The following is a 16,322-nucleotide window of genomic DNA, read 5'->3' as shown; positions in this document are numbered from 1 at the left end:
CCTACCGGGGCAATGGGCCAGGTCAGCAGTGTGATTTCTATTGCCTTCTTTCTCCAAGGAATCTCAAAAGCGTGCAGCAAATGGGCTACAAAGAATGTTGATTTTTCTGGTATTACTTGGCCGATCCCCCACCATCAGCCCACTGGAGATGAACAAGCACTTCTGGGTGCATGGTGAATACACAGTTATGAGGTAAGGAACATGTATGTCATGTATTAGGACACGTGAAAGAGAGTACACATACGTTAGGCAAATGGTGTGAAAGAGGTTGGTACCTACATATAAACTCTAATAACAGGATAAACTCATAACAGCAGGATAAAATTCCTTAATGTCTAAACACAACACAGCAAAACCAAAGAGAGAAGGAGAGAATTAAAGGAGGGGAGTGTAAGAGAGAAGTGCAAGCAAGAAAGAAGTGGCTTCCAAGAGAATTTTTTGAGAGATGGAGGGCAGAGTTAAGATTGAGCACAAATCACTGCATGACTTCTGGGTCTTTGTTTTTTTTATTGCACTGACCTAATTAATTTTACATGGAAAACATGTATCAGATGCTTTTCCCTGGTTTCATCTTGTTTTGAAAACATTACTTCAGCTGTTTGCTCGCTCATGGCATTTAGCCACACCAAACCACTTTTGAAACAGTAACATTTTATGCTTAGTTTTTATGCAGTACAATAAACTTAAAACTGACAAAGCATCCGAGTTAGACAGGCACGTGGCAAGTACAAGAGCCAGGTTTTCAGGACTGGACAGGCAAATGTGCCTGATCTCTGTTGGGCATCTAAACAGCAGACAGAGGTGTCTCTTTGAACCCTGATCAGAATTTGGACCAGGCATTGGAACAAATACCCTTACACTCACAAATGGTACTCTGCAGGATATCAATTTGCCAGAAAATACCAAGACTTGAGACAGTCTAAAGCTAAGGCCATCCTAAGGTTTTTCCAAAGTGTGATGGGACAGTTATGTATTGCTAATAATAACTTGGTAAGAGAATCCTACTTACTGCATGAGCAACATTTCCTTTCATATTTAAATCTTCCTTGGCACTTTCCCAGGCAAGAATTAACTATGTGCTGCTTAGCTTATGAAAATGGACAGTCTGAGGTAAGATGTTAGCAAGTAATAAGAATGCTATTTTAGTAATTTTCATATTTAAAAAGGTTAGGCTTGATGTCACTTAATTTTCTAACTGAGCAAATCTGAACAAGCTGGATCTGCTTTTACAATCTGTGTCTTACATACAGATAGAGATTTAATATATTATCGATTCCATGAATATGCTTATCTTCTAAGTTTACCCCTTGTTGTTAATTTACAGAGCGTGATGAAGGTGATGAAGCATACAGGCCTTTTGAGGCTCACAGAAACGATCCCCTCAGACAGAGAGAACTCCTTCCTGTTCCTAAATGCCGACTGCCAGCAACACACAAGACACACCAGTAACATGGTCCAGGAAGGCAGGTGCCAACCCTAGGGCATGTCTGGGGGTTTACTGTATTTTCCAGTCTAATTTATGGTTTCCTGGGAAGAGGGTTTCCTGGGAAGAGTGTGTCCAGTAGGTTTGATTTTTTTCCATGTGTTGTGGTTTAACCCCAGCCAGCAACTAAGCACCATGCAGCTGCTCACTCACTCCCCCCCATCCAGTGGGATGGGGGAGAAAATCGGGAACAAGAAGTAAAACTCGTGGGTTGAGATAAGAACGGTTTAATAGAACAGAAAAGAAGAAACTAATAATGATAATGATAACACTAATAAAATGACAACAGTAGTAATAAAAGGATTGGAATGTACAAATGATGCACAGGCAATTGCTCACCACCCGCCGACTGACACCCAGCCAGTCCCCAAGCAGCGAATCCCTGCCCCCCCACTTCCCAGTTCCTAAACTAGATGGGACGTCCCATGGTATGGAATACACTGTTGGCCAGTTTGGGTCAGGTGCCCTGGCTGGGCATGAGAAGCTGAAAAATCCTTGACTCTAGTCTAAACACTACTGAGCAACAACTGAAAACATCAGTGTTATCAACATTCTTCACATACTGAACTCAAAACACAGCACTGTACCAGCTACTAGGAAGACAGTTAACTCTATCCCAGCTGAAACCAGGACATCATGTCATCTATGGGAAAGCACAAGCAGCCGAGCTTCTGACTGGCAGGTCAAGTTCATTATCTTGTTACTGGTATCCTCTCAAAAAAACCCTCCAAAATCAACCAGACAAAAAAGAGAAGCTAGTCCCTTCACAAGCTATTATTCCTCAGTTAGCTTATCTAACAAGACCGTAAGCCAGTGAACAAGATACAACTTTCCACGTGGGAACTGAGGCATTTTCTGGTAATCTGTACAAGAAAGAAGGAAACTAATCACACTTAAAATGGCTCATGCCTCTTTAGTAGCATTACATGGGTCCCATGAACTTAGTAATTTCTACCTAAAAAGATGTCTTTCCAACAGATACTAGTTGTACTAGCTGCTGCAGCTCCACTTCAGCTGTCCTTTCCCCAAAATGCTTAATAAGCTTTTATTGTCTGCAGATACGTTAATGAGTTTTGAGTGTCTTACTTTGCATTTTATTTTGCATATAAGAAGCAAGCTCACTTGCTTTATTTATTAATTTAACCCCTGACAAATATCCTGGCCGCCTCAAATACTACTATGCAGGCTGCCTCAGTGGGATACTGTGATGCACATTTCTTTCCACAAAGAGCAAACTGCTCTTCAGCGAATATATTCTGAACAAAGAGTATTTTGAAAAAAATATTTTCAACAATTCTAACAAAAAATACTGGTCAAGTTATTGGAAAAGAAGCTTGGCCTCTTCAAAGAGCAGCTGAAGACTTTTCCGTGAATTCATGATCCTCACTAGGACTGGAAATTAGTCTTTCATGCTTCAGTCACTTCGACCGTCACAACAGCCCTTTGTTGCACATATGCCCAGAGCAAAAGTAACAGTTTTGCCGAGAACTTATTTCTACCTAAAATCAGAATGCATATGAGAGTTGCCAGATGAATCTCTGTGTTCCTAGGCTTTATCCTCCCCTCACATCCCTCTTCTCCACCTTGACAAGTAAGCAGTAGGAGGCAGAGGGTGAGAAGTTGGGACATACACCCTCCGCATTGGAACTCCATTCCAAGAGCTTCAGCCCCTCATGCCAAGGCCCGACGGGGAGAGCCCGGAGACTCCAACCTCGCCAGCAGCCATGGCTGCTGCTAGTCCCCCACCGCCTCACTCTGCTGAATCAGCCGTACTCCAAAAGCAACGCGTCCTGGCAAATGCTAGTGAGAGCTGACTTCACAAGAAAGGGTTTGTGCTTTAGTGACAGCTGAAACAACCACTCTAAGAAAATTTTACTAATTGAAAACTTGAAAAGTTTAAAGGGGGAGAGAAGAGCTAGAAAAATGAGAAAAAAATCAAAGGGACATGGAGAGGAAGGGAGGAGAACAGCACGTCTTCACCTTCCTATCTTCTTCCTGCAGTCTCCCCCTCCGTTTCCCTTTCCTATTCCCTCCCGGTTTTCACAAGCATTCCCAACACGCGTTCTCTCGGGATGACACAGGACCCAGATCTCAGCAACTTTTCTCGGCTGGATGCAACCCGAACGGGAAGCAGCGTTTCACCAACAGAGGTTTTAAATGTCAGGGCTGCTGCCGGGCAAGGCAGAGGTCTCTGCTACCAGCGGTCCGCACAAGCCTGACGTCGGGCACACCGCTCCGAGGAGCCAACACCCCGCTGCCTTTTAAACAATAAATAATCGTTCCCCAGATGTGCCAGGGAAAAAGCTCTGCTCCCCCATCAGGTCTCGCAGACCGGGTTCCCCGCATGGCTGCCCTACCCCGCCCGCCTCCGCGCACGACGCGCTTCTCCGCGGGCCCTCGCCGGCACGGCCGGGGGACCGGGGAGCCGGGGCCGCCCCGCGCCGCCCGGGCAGAAGCGCCCCGGGGCCGAGGCCCCTTCCCCGCTCCGCAGGACCGCACCCCGCGCCGCTCCGGGGCTCTCCCCGGCCGCCGGAAAGGGGGCCCGCGGCCCCGCGGGGGGGACTCGCCGCTCCGCGCCGCTCCGCTCCGCCACGGCGGCCGCCGCTCCGCCGAGCCCCGTCGGCCCCCCCGGAGGAGGCGGCCGCGGCGGCTACTTAAAGCGCATCCCCGGCGGCCGGCCGGCTCCGGCCGCAGTAGCGGGCGGGCTGCGGGCTCCCATGCCGGGCTGCGATGCTCGGCGGGGGCGCGGGCGCTGCCAGGCGACGGGCTAACCGGGCTGCGGCTCCGGCGGGGCGGGACAGCGCCCGTGCGGCGGCGCGGCGGCGGAGCTCCGAGCAGCACCGGCTCCTCCGGCCGGCGGCTCGGCGCCCGCAGTCCCCGCCGGCTCTGCCCTCGCTCGGCAGCGGGAAGCCGAGCGCCAGCAATGGCGGCTCGGACTAGGAGCCGCGGCGCGCCGCTCCCCCGCTCGGCTGGGCAGCCGCGGCTCTAGGAGGGGAAGAGCCGAGCTGGCAGGGGGGCCGGTTTCCGGCGGGTTATTTATTTCTTCCCTCTCGCTTAAGTTCCCAGCGGAGCGGGCTGGCCGGCACCTGCGCCCCCCACCTGCTTCTCGGAGGGTGAAAGGTGCGGGGAGGCCATGGAGAGCCCAGCGGAGAACCCCAGCAAGGCGGCGGAGTACCTGAAGGAGCTGAACAAGATTATCGAGACGCAGCAGGAGCTGCTGGAGAAGCAGAAGCGGAGGATAGACGAGCTGGAGCAGCAAGTGGCCAAGTTGTACCACGAAAACGCCTGTCTCCAGGACGAGCATCACCGGCACCTGGCCACATGCAGGCTCCAGCAGGGCGTCCCCCCCGCGTACCCGGGGGTGCTGAGCGCCATCCAGGAAAACGCAAAGCACGAAAAGTAAGTGCTGCCCGGGTCCCTTCGCCCTTTTTCGAGGAGGGTCTTTCTCTAGCGGGGCTTTCCTTCCCTTTTCGCCTCCTGCCTTCGGTTTCCTAAAGCCGCCCCGCGTACGAGCCCTGGGAAGCAGCGGAACTCTCCGCCGTGCGTGCCCGGGGGGGTGGGGGCGAGCTCCGCTCGGCTCGGCTCGGCTGGGCACCCCGCCGCGAAGGAGGGGGCCCTCGCCGAGCAGCGCTGGAGGGCGGAGGGGACGGCCTCGGCCTCTACACCCCGGTGGATGCCAGTGCCTCACCGGTTCTCTAGCCGGGGTCCCCCGGGGTCGGGGCGGGGGGGTCCGAGCCGCGGCAGCAGGGCCGGGTCTCCCCCGGGCAGGCTTCTCTGCCCGCCTCGCCCGCGGCTTTCTCTGCGGCCACCGGGGCCCCGGCCGCCCTCTGCGCTTGGGAATTGGGGGGGGGGGGGGGGTTGCCCCGGGCACGCCGCCCTCCCGGCAGAGCAACCATCACGGGGCGCTGGGAGGAGCGGGGCGAGCTCTGCCCTTCTCCCCGTGGCCTCTCGCCTGCCGCTTTAGAGTACGCGGGGACCCCGGGGGGGGGGGTCGAGGCCCCGCGGTTCCCGCAGGGGCGGCGTGCGCTCCCCGCCGGGAGAGCCGCGGAGAGCCCGCGGTCTGGCCGCCGAGGAGGGTGACCCGGAGAGGGGTCAGTAAACATTGGCAGCTCGCCACCGGGCGGGCCGGCTCCTGCCGGGGCGAGCTGGCCCCGCTTCTGGAGCCGCGTTCGCTGCCGGCCTTTGCGCCTGGCAGCCGGCCTCTGTCGCCCGTCCTGGAGGAACAGGAATTCGGGAATAGCCACGGCGAGAGCCGTGGCGCTTGCCCGACGTGTTTCTACTTGGGGGAAAGTATTTAAGACTTAGTTTTACTTGAGCGGAGCGGGAAAGGCGTGCGCCGTGCGGAGACGCACCGCGCTGTTTGTAGTCCGGTGCGCTCGAATTCCTCGTATTCGGAAACAAACACCCGGCTCCGGTCGGCGGGTTTTTTCCGCCGGGCAGCCCTCCCGCAGCCCGCCGCCGAGCCCCGGCCGCCTAAGGGACCTCTCGCCGCTCCGGGCAAGCGGGGAGCGAAAGCTCCTCGCCAGCCCCAGGCGAGGGCTGCGGCTGCTGCCGGGACGGGGCAGGGGCTGCACCCTCCGTGGGAGACCCCCACCCCGGGTTAGGGTCTTCGGCTGGAGTCCGGGGCAGGGGCTCCCTCCGGCCCGGCTGCCGCCCGCGGTCCCGGCCGCATCTCCCTTCCCGAGGCCCCGATGGCAGCGGGCGGAGCGGGGGGGAGGGATGCCGCCGAGTGGAGCCGGAGAACTGGCTCGGGTCCTCGCACCTCTCGCTGCCTCCGTGTGTGCCCTCAGCGGGACGGCCGTGGTGGGGTGGGAGGTGCTGCTGCTTAAGGAGTCCCCAAATCCTGGCGCTCGGAAATGGTGTTTTCTTGGCGTGTCGTGGAGGTTGAAGGAGACGGGGGAGGGTCGTTGGTCGCTCGGTGCCCCCTTTGCCTGCTCCTGTTTCCAAACGCCTCACACTGGACCCGTGTGGCAGAGTGGAAAGGGAAGCAGCTCTTCCTCCTCGGCTCCCTTCTTGCTGTCAGAGAGTTTTTTAACCCACTTAGGGTTTGGGGTTTTTTTTGTGATGCTGGGGTAATCGTTCTAGGCTTTTTTATGAACAGAGATGTCTCTGTGAAAACTAAGCAAATAGCTCCTTAAACAGACTGGAGAGCATATGCTGTCATTTAACAATCAATCCCGTAAGGAGAGCGAGCCATTTCCAGAAAGCATGGAATAGTTGGTTACACAAATCCTACCCCATGCATCCGAGGATTTCTTGTGGCTGTGCTTCTAGTACAAGACGTCAACTCAGCTATCTCGTCCCATTTGTCTCTTGCAAACGACATTACTAAAAATTGTACAAATGGCTTGCCTTGTTTGATAACGTTTCTCCTCTCCAGCCCAAGACTCGTTTGCAGAGCCCTCTTTGGGCAGGCAGCTCCAGGGACTCGGAGGCTTTTAAGTCTCTTAAGTGGATTTGATGCTGGGATCGGAATTAATCTGGGATATTTATGGCAGAGTTGTATCGCTTTGAGGCATAGCCTGCAGGGCTTAGTGGGGAAGGGCCCTCGCTGGGAGTCTGGCCCTGGACTGGGCCCTTTGCCCACGTGCATGTCTGTGGTGAGTCAGATTTTCAGGGCCACCTTCATCTGAGGAATACTGCCTCCCTGAATTGTCCCCTGTCCCTCTGTGTCACCCCCCTTCCTTCATAGGGAGCGAGCCCCTTCTTTTCCCTGGGAGACCCTGCCTCGCTGGGCAGGCGGATCTCACCGGTGGGCTCCCCAGCTGCGTGAGGTGGGGGCTGCGGCTGTCTGGGAGCAAGGGGCAACAAGCCAGCCACAGGATCAGTTTACTTTCTGGCTGGATAGAAAAGATGAAGGATGTCTCCCACTTGGAAAACAGAAAATACCCTTGTTTTAAAGTCTTCTCCCAGTCCTGCAGTTATCTTGGCTTTAGGAAAACTGAACCTGCAGGTTCTGGGTGTCTGTAGCTTCCCATTCAGAAGCTCAGTCTCAGTTTCCCCAGAATTACATATCACGTGCACCTTGCGTATGTTTGGGTGGGGAATAAGGATCCCTTGTTTGCTGAAGTTCAATATCCAACGTCAGTGATGCTCGCTTTGGGGATCTCTGGCGTTAGGAGAGAGGCGATGCGTGGGATGGCAGGTCCGGCTTGTTCCCTCCTGCCCCAGTGCACAGACCTCCCTGTCTTCCTCCTCCCAGAGGCAGCAGCACTGCTTTGTGCCCAAGTACCAGTGGTGATCGCTGTTCTTCCTTACCCTTCAGTACTTCAAAGCTAAAATGACTGGAATTCTTTTTGAAGGAAACTGGGCTTCTCTCAGTCAAATACATCAAGAAATCAGTACTTTAGGAAGTAATCTATAGCGCTTGTACCTTGAGAGTTGAATAGGTTTTTTTTTTCTAAACCACTTAGACTCCTGTCTCTGCAGCAGTTCAACCTGTGTAAAGTGGATGTGGATCACTGACACTGTAGTGTCGAGACAGCTGTTTCATATTACTGGATGGTAGTTAACTTGTGTGATGCAAAGGGAGGCATGGAAATGTTATACAAGATAGTATGCTTATGATTAGTTCTTATACTTAATAAAATATATTTTAAAAAAAACAAACAACCCAAACAAATCCTGAAACTTTTCAGGTCTTACAATGGGAAGGCTATACAGCTGAAGACTGCTTAAATAATTTAGAAAAGCTGGCATATTTGTAGAAATTCTTTAGCTTGATCTCTTGCGGGGTAGGGAACTGTTAATGAGCCCTGTAATAGACTTCTGGAAGAAAAAAAACACCAGTCCAGTAACGTAAAAATATTCTGGTTTGTGTCCTTCCAAAAAAAAAAGGGACAGAGTAGAAAGAAAGTTTCTCTTGTGTAGGTGGCTATCTGAGGGAGGGAAGAGCAGAGGGATGTATTAGTAGGTGCAGGTGTGCTCGTTATCCTGCAAGGAGATTATATGAAAAAAAGGTTTGGGTGCTCTTTCACTTAATTTTGTAGTAATTTGCTGAGTGCAAATCAACCTTAAAATCCACAAATGGAGTAGAGGATAATTAGCTGATTACAAGGCTCTGTTAGATGTAATGAATCAGCATGTTAAAGATAACAATAGGTATTTTAACTCATTAAGTTGCATAAGACTAATTTTCAGTTAATCCATTTCATTTAACACTTGAGAAAACAGAACTTCTAAAACTCAGATCCTTGGTGTAAGGAAGACATGTTCAATACATCAATTTTGGTAATACCCTTTTTAGTGTAAATATGTAAAACCAAATGTACTGGATCTTCTCAAATCTGCACAAGTACTATTTTCCAGCTCTGAAAATTCAGCACTGGCATGTTACCAGCTTAGGGAGTAATATTTGTACTTAACCTAATCAAGTTAAAAACCATGCTGCTTTTCCACCGAGGAAGTGCCTGGTGAGAGTTTGAGCAGGAGGTAGGGAATAATTGTCTGCTAAGATAAACAATCTTAGAGGGTTGTTATTTGCAACTAGTCTAAATTCTGCACCTGGCCTGACTGATTTATTTTTAAATGAATCTAGGACTGGCTTTGTTCTCTGGGGGAAAATAGTCACAATTCAGAGCTCTAAGAAATCCTCACTGCATTTAGAAGATACTCTCGGTCTCAGCTGAGGTGTGCTTAGTGCAATCTAGTAAGTGGAAGTTGTTGCTCTGGTGATAGTCACATGTGAAGGCTGCTTTATGGCCTACATAAAATGAGCTTGTGGCTTTGCGTGTCGCTATCGGCACTGAACGCTCCCCTTGCACACAGTCTCAGCAGGAAGCCAAAGATTGCATTAGTATAGAGACCAGCCTGACTTTTTTTTTCCCTCCAGAGATGGCCTTTACTGAGACAGACTGCTCGTATGACGTAAATCCCATTTCATTGCCTGTGCTGTGCTTGAATAGCAGCTTATTTTTGTTTGGTTTAGTGAAGTAGAGGTATCCAGCATCTGTTAAGTATGTTTGGGCAAGATTTTGCTTTCTCTGCCTTCCTGTCAACAAGGATGTAGATGAAGGGCTTTTGTTAGGTCCTCTTTTGCAATCAGCTGTGTAGGAAAGCGTGATTTGTGACTGATAGTCACAGTTCAGTCACTACTAAAAGATGCACCTCTACCTATTTAGCTTATTTTGCTCGTGAAGAATATTTTACGTGGAAAGTGCAGTTTGTGTCCAAAATGAACGCTTTACTACCACAGTATGCTGCATATTCTGTCAGTCCTATAGCGGATAGGGATGGTGTAATTCTGAGGTTGGGCAGAATGTAAATTTGCATTTTCAAATAATTTAAAACAATTCTGTTAATTTTATTTTCAATACATAACTGGAATGGTATGACTACTGAGCTAGGAGAGTAAGGACTTGACACTGAAGGGAGTGCTTTTGCAGCACTCATTTTCGGCATCATTAGTGTGATTTGTACATCAGCAGATGAGTGAGCATCTCTTAGGCATTTGTTGTTCTGGCAGACTGTAGGAAATCAATAGTGTGAAGATGTGTAATAAGACATGAACTTGCTAACTAAACTAAATTATTTTGGATCTCTGTTGAAATATCGGCAAATTCTTGTACTTAATATCTGCTAAATGTTAAGCTAAATGATAACACATAAAGACAGATTAATTTGAAAGCTGATGTGTACTGTGTAACTAATAAAACAAGTTTCAGTGTTCATGGATCCTAGGTCCTTGGTGAGCAGATGAGAGCTGCTGTAATTACTGTGAGTCCAGTTTATGTCTGCAGATCCCCTTTGCTCTCCTCCAAAACATCTCACTCCAAAACAAGCCTGTATGTGATGGGCTGTATGCATATATGCATGTAGGTCACCAGCAGCATACTGATTACTCTCATTTTCTCATGCGAGGCATGTAAAGGAAGACCCGAGTCTTGGTCTGCCAGTTATTACCAGAAGACGTAGCTGTGAGTTCAGTATGATGGCCTGTGTGAAACAGAGGGACTCAGACTTGAGCAACTGTGTCCTTAACTCCTCCTGAAAAGTTGGTGAGTTTGGAATGGTGTACTATTACCGTAGGCAATGGCTCTTGGGTCAATCCTAATAGTGTAATCTCCGATGTAGTAATTACGACTTGTCAACAACGTACATTTTTACATTTTTAAACTGTGTTAGAGGGATGGCACTGAACAACTCCATAGAAACATGGGGTTAGGGGAAGCAGTTGACCTGTTCTTCACAAATGTGACAAGCACAGTGCTTTTGAGGAGCTTAGCTTCTTGTTGAGTGAGGGATGCTAAACTTCGTCCTTATCCACTTAAAGTAACAAACTTTTGGGAGAATGTGAAGTATAGACATATGCACGTCTGGATCTGACTTGCAGTCTTGTTGGCCTGGTTATTTGCATAGGAAGGCAAGTCCCCGTCAGTCCTTAGGGAAGGTGTCTTCTGGCAAAAAATAAGTTGCAGCTTTTTTGAAAACCTGGAGCAAAATACATCATGTTCAAAGAAGTATTGGTAGGAAGAGCTTATTCAATGGCAGATCACAGAAGCTATGAGGAAAAAAGAACAAGGTATTTCAAGGTGTTTTCTTACAGCATACTGATGGGGAGAGTAAATTATTAAAATAGTAAATTATTAAATGCTTCTTGCAAGTAGCATTTCAAAAAGCTTAATTTCATTTTTTACACCCAGTAAAACTAGGTGGCTTTTACTTATGTGCCGGTCAGTGACGCTAAACTGGAACTGCTGTGCTGGATTCAGTGTGGCGTGCCAGACCATGGCCTTTAGATGCTGAGTTTCTGCATAGAGCAGTTGCAGAAGTACATGGGTTCCTCCAGGACTTTCTTAAGGGAATGAGGCTGGTTAGGAACAGCCACAGTTGCTTCCTCTGCACTTCCAATTTTGACGCTACTTAATTTTGTGGGCCCCTGTATGGTATAGCTGTGCAGACCTGCAAAGTGTTGCAATACACTGAATTTCCCCTGAGTTTATGGCTCCCTTGGGATTACAATCCCTAATATGGGAAGAGTTGCCTATAAAGTAGGCAGCCTATACCCAGATGAGTGAAGTGTCTGTTAGAGCCTTCTCCTGTCTGAGGGGTCCTGCCTTCTGCATGCAGGTGGCAAGGAGGTCATCTCATGCTATTTGGGGGGGGAGGGGGGAGCTTCTTAGGCAAGTGGATTTTGCAGGCCAGAAGTACTTCCTGATATGCAGCCCACACTTGGCATTATTCTAATTTGATCCTATTGTTCTTACTCTCTCTGTTATGTTAATTCCACCTTTTTTGAGTTTTGCAGCCTGCAGATACTTTTAGGCTACTTTTGACAGTGTATCCCGTCTTTCATCTTAGCTCAGTGAGTCTGTTGAATGAGATTGTCATAATCGTTCTGCCTAACTGTACTATTTTTCTCAGCAGAATTGTTGAAATTAGAAATTTGGACAGTCTGAGCAGGCTTTGGTACAGTAGAGCAGCGTGATTTGAAGAGATAGTGTATGATTGCACGTTCTGCTGGATTTTAGGTCTTTGGTAGCTCTCCCTGATGTGGGCTGCTTTTTTCTACCCCCTCAGCTAGGGGGGTCCTCTGCAGATTCTTCATGGAATTTGAAATTCTGAATCTGAAATTTGAATTCCTTTGAAATACTAGAATTCTCAGCTTTGTTACAGTGGAAGAAATGCTGGTTTGTGCTAGCTAGAAATCTGGGTAAGAATTGTTACCCTTTAATGGTCATTACCACGGTATTGTGATTACGAACAGAAGTAGGAGTAAGAGGTGTTTCTTTAGTCCCATCTGGTGACCTGTTGTTTGCCCTTGGCAAAACTAAGCACTGATAATTGTTATTCTACAGATGGGCAAGTCAATGTTAAAGTTAACGATCATCTCCTAATAGGTTGCTGAGATTTAGGTGGAAATGATTGCATTAAATATCACACTTGAGACAAACAAGCTTTTTTAAATCCTGGCTTCCTTCATGGCTATTATACCAACTTGTTTGGTTTTAGTGCTGGTGTTTGTATGGTTACTGTAAGGAAACACTAAAAATGTTGCTGCAAGGTGGCCAAAACGTTTCAACAGGGTGAATGCTGTGAAACAGAACAGCTTTCACAACAGAATCTGAAAACCTGAGTCTTGTGTTCTTCAAACAGCTAGGTATGTAAATGTATCTTTTTGTGTCTCAAACTATATAATTTCGGATGGAGTCTCACCCCTCCCGATCCCAAAATAGCCGCAGTTCAGTCTCAGTGACTTTTGCTCCCTCTGCTGTCTTGTTTTTAAACTGCTTACCAGTTCTGTACCGAGTGTGTGTATATATTCGTATATGTAGATATAGTGTAGAATCTGCTTTTGAATGGCAGCGTCTGTACTACCTCTGTGTCTCTCCAAAGCATTAGAAAGGCTACTAAGAAAGTGGCTGAAGATTTCTTATGAGTTTTTTCTTTTAGTGTCTTAAAGTGCAGAGGTAAACTTTCTTTTCAAATAGTATCATTTAAAAATATACACGGAAAAGAAATTTCTCTGCTGTAAGGCATCTGTGTAGACTGAATGAGTCTTACTGCTGTGCTAGATAAGAAAAATACTGCTACTGAGTAGCTCTCCATAGCAATTGATTGAAACATACTATACACTATTTGCATGTTAATAACATTTCTAGTCAGACTTCCCTGACAAACGTGAGTAGAGACAAAGACATACATGTATTACATCTTTTACTGCACCACAGTAATTCAGATTTACTAAGTGTAAATAGTGCTTTATTCTGAATAACTGGACAAATAAAGCAGAGGAAGGAAGGTGGGGAAACAATCCTCCTGTCCTTTTTCAAAATTCAAGTTGCAGGTGGGAGTTGACATTTGTCAGGGTTTCTTCATCTTTGCTGGATTTCTGCTAGCTGAAAATAGCTGCAAGTGGTGCGGACCACTTGGGACCTTTTAATTACTCTTTTTGGGCATTGGAAAATGTAGCTGTAGGGCGAACAGACTACAGTTTTGTTAACAAGCCAAGCTTTGAAATGGTAAGCACTTTTCCCAGGCTGTGGGACCTGGTTGTGCCCATCTCTGCAAACTGATTTCTGCCCTAAGAGCGTTTTAGCTGACAAGCTGGACTGTCAAATGGTACTTGATAATCATGCTAGAAGGGACAGGCTCTGAGTTGTGGAGGGTCTTGGCCTGGAACACTTATGAAGAACTTCAGGCTAATGAAGCCCCTTCCCTACTGAATGTGAACCACCACTGTCTTGTGGATATAGTTTCACAAATGTGTTTTCATGGGAGAGGAGAACTTGACTGTTTAATGTGGTTTTTTGTTTTTCCTAGCCACCTCTACCAGTTTTCTCTCCACTTGAACAACACTTTACTGTGAAGATGGCTTATTAGTCCTGCAGCTTAGTTTCTACTACTGTGCCTCTCTGCATTTTTTATTGGGTGTATGTCAAATTCGGGTGTAAACTTGAGCAGCATAAGGTCTATGTGTATTGAAATGACTATTGATCAAGGTGAGATAATGACCCACTTCTTGAACTTCATACTGATGTGCATTTGCACTATCACTTAATCATTTCAGGATCATATTTGGAGTCTCTAAAATACCATATTTTGATGTTGGCAGCCTCTGTTTGGAATTTGCTGTGCTATTTTTGCTAGGTGGATGGAGTTGTGTAGCACTTCTAACAGTCATCAACCAGTTCTCCTAAAGTAATGCTGCTGCAGTAAAAAAAATCCCTACCAAATTTCCTGGCTGCCAGTGTTGAACCAGTATGCACCAAGCTGTATATTTGAAGAAGTTTGAATTACTGGCAAAATAACTAAGCTGGTTTTAATATGCCTTCTGTTTATTGAGAACGATGCTAAAACTACTATTTGTGCCACCCTCTGTTAATTTCTCCCACCTCTCATTTTCAAGCAGTTTGAGTTCTGTAAAATAGATCTTTCATTTTTCTGTGTTCAGACCTCTGCTGCCTTATGATCAAATTCCAGCTCCTGGGAGGATTTTAGTCTTCTCCTGTACTCTTCCATCGTGGAGTGCCATGGGGATCATTGTAGGGTTCAGGATGTGTGAAAGCTGTTTCGTGAAGTTAATTACACGTGACACTTAGTTTTGACTGGTTCAAAGTTGAAATAAAGAACTGAACAGTGTCTACTGCTTTTGCTTAATCAACTGATGACATGAGGGGGCCAACATGCTGCCTTTCCTCAAAGGCTTCAGTGGCTCTTGTGTGCGCTCTCTAAAATTTGGGAAAGCAGGAGGAGGAATCCAGCTTGGGTCTCCTACATTGTACAGAAGACTTGTTAGTCCTTAAGGTTATTGCCTCAGTCAACTTACTGTTGAAATAGTCTTTAAAACTCACAGCAAGCAAATTTCATCAGCCTGAAGTGGACACTATAAGGATCCCTGTATAACAATGCTGAGTTGTTTTGGAGCTTGGCTTCTGCTACAGTGAAAATGGAGGGTCTCCAGGTTGGGGTTACTCAGAGATGATTATTTGTCATGCCTAGGAGATGCTATTGTAACCGCAGAAGAACTTTGAAGTTCTGACTGCATTTTAATTAGAGCAGGGATTGATTATTACTGAAAGAATAAGACAAGGCATACTGGAATGGTAACTTCTTTATGAAAGTGTAAATGCAGAGTATCAGCCTGAATGTCTGCAATTCTTCTGTCACAGTGGTCCCCAGCAGTCACAGGGAGAAGCTGAAGGGGAATCCTTGCTCACTGTCAGATGTGACCTGCTGCTTAGGAAGAATACTGGAGCATGACAGTTTTTAGCAGTGGACTGCACACTTGGATCAGTAGACCTCAATATCTCGTTGGGGCTGGTTACAGATAAGAAATGGGATATTTTTAATAGTATGAGGTGAACATGACCTCTCTTCACTTGGCTAGTCTAAGTTGCCTCTGTTTCAGAGGTTCACTGCAGCAGTGTTTTGTTTTTCATTGTCTTTCTATGGATCTAATGGTTCTCTGCTCATGCTTGGGGAATATAAAATCTTCTGTTTGGTTGTCTTCTGCACACTATTAATGATTCTGGAAATACAGCAAAATGTCAAGGACGTATGGATTGTCTTCCAGTTTAGGTTCAAGCATGTCACGTCATTCTGCAATTTTGATCTTAGTATGGCTTTTCTGAATATAGGAAGTTGTATTTCACAGGAATGAAGAATTTTTGATAAACCGAAAGCAAGTAGAATCCCTTCTAATGCATTGTAATATGTAGCAGTATTCTTTTAACATGGTTTCTTGGTAGGATAGACACATACAGCATTGAACCTTAAGTGCTTCTAGGAATTCCATGTACACTCAAGCCAGTTGCAGAGGTAACTATTATGTCTATTCTGTGGACACACTCTGATATCGTGTTAACAGCTAAACTGTGTAGGTGCCACTTGTGCTCTATGCATATAATTGAAGCAGAAGGTCGAAGTCTTTGGTGCTTGTGACTGCTCCAGGTCATGTACAGCTGCCATGCATTGTATGGCTGGGGAAGGTTGCAAACAGGCATTAATCTCCCACCCTGCAATGCAGCTGGGATGTTGTAATTGTGCTAAATTCAGAGGGACTTCTTAGCAATTCTGGTCACGATGGCTGCAGTGGAGGGATTGCAGAGAGCCGAGCTATCATTCTTCTTCATTCTTGCTGCTTACCTTGCTACATTCACTTCATCTTCCTTTCACCAATGGTTTTAAAGTAGAAGCTGGTTCAGACTACATTCTGCTTGATAGTCTTTTGTACCCTTAACAGTTTCCTTAGTGAGGCAGACGTGTATTCCTCCAGAAATGAAATTTAAGTATTGTTATTCAAATCCAAAACAACTTGATATATTGTCAGTTTAAATTTTTGTCTTGGGTGTCAGGATCCACTGGCACCATGGACCCCAAGGTGCATGTGTGTGGTGTG

At 47.2% G+C, this 16,322-nt stretch overlaps 1 protein-coding gene across 9 annotated transcripts in view; it reads left to right on the top strand.

Moving 5' to 3' along the window:
• Nucleotides 1-4,142: 4,142 nt before the first annotated feature.
• The window catches only part of IQSEC1 (IQ motif and Sec7 domain ArfGEF 1), a 357,476-nt gene continuing 345,296 nt past the window's right edge, over nucleotides 4,143-16,322 (top strand). For 2 of the 9 annotated variants that reach the window (XM_069769830.1, XM_069769831.1), the window contains exon 1: nucleotides 4,156-4,882. In XM_069769830.1, coding sequence (XP_069625931.1) covers nucleotides 4,617-4,882 — 266 coding nt within the window. In that variant the 5' untranslated portion in view covers nucleotides 4,156-4,616. Of the gene's footprint in view, nucleotides 4,883-16,322 lie in introns of all 9 variants that reach the window. The other 7 variants (XM_069769835.1, XM_069769834.1, XM_069769832.1 and 4 more) reach the window with 5 other exon arrangements.

This window comes from Haliaeetus albicilla, chromosome 24, assembly GCF_947461875.1.
Source record: "Haliaeetus albicilla chromosome 24, bHalAlb1.1, whole genome shotgun sequence".
NCBI classification, from domain to species: Eukaryota; Metazoa; Chordata; class Aves; order Accipitriformes; family Accipitridae; genus Haliaeetus; species Haliaeetus albicilla.
Note: the sequence above shows the minus strand (reverse complement) of the source record. Positions and strands in the feature narration are given on the sequence as shown.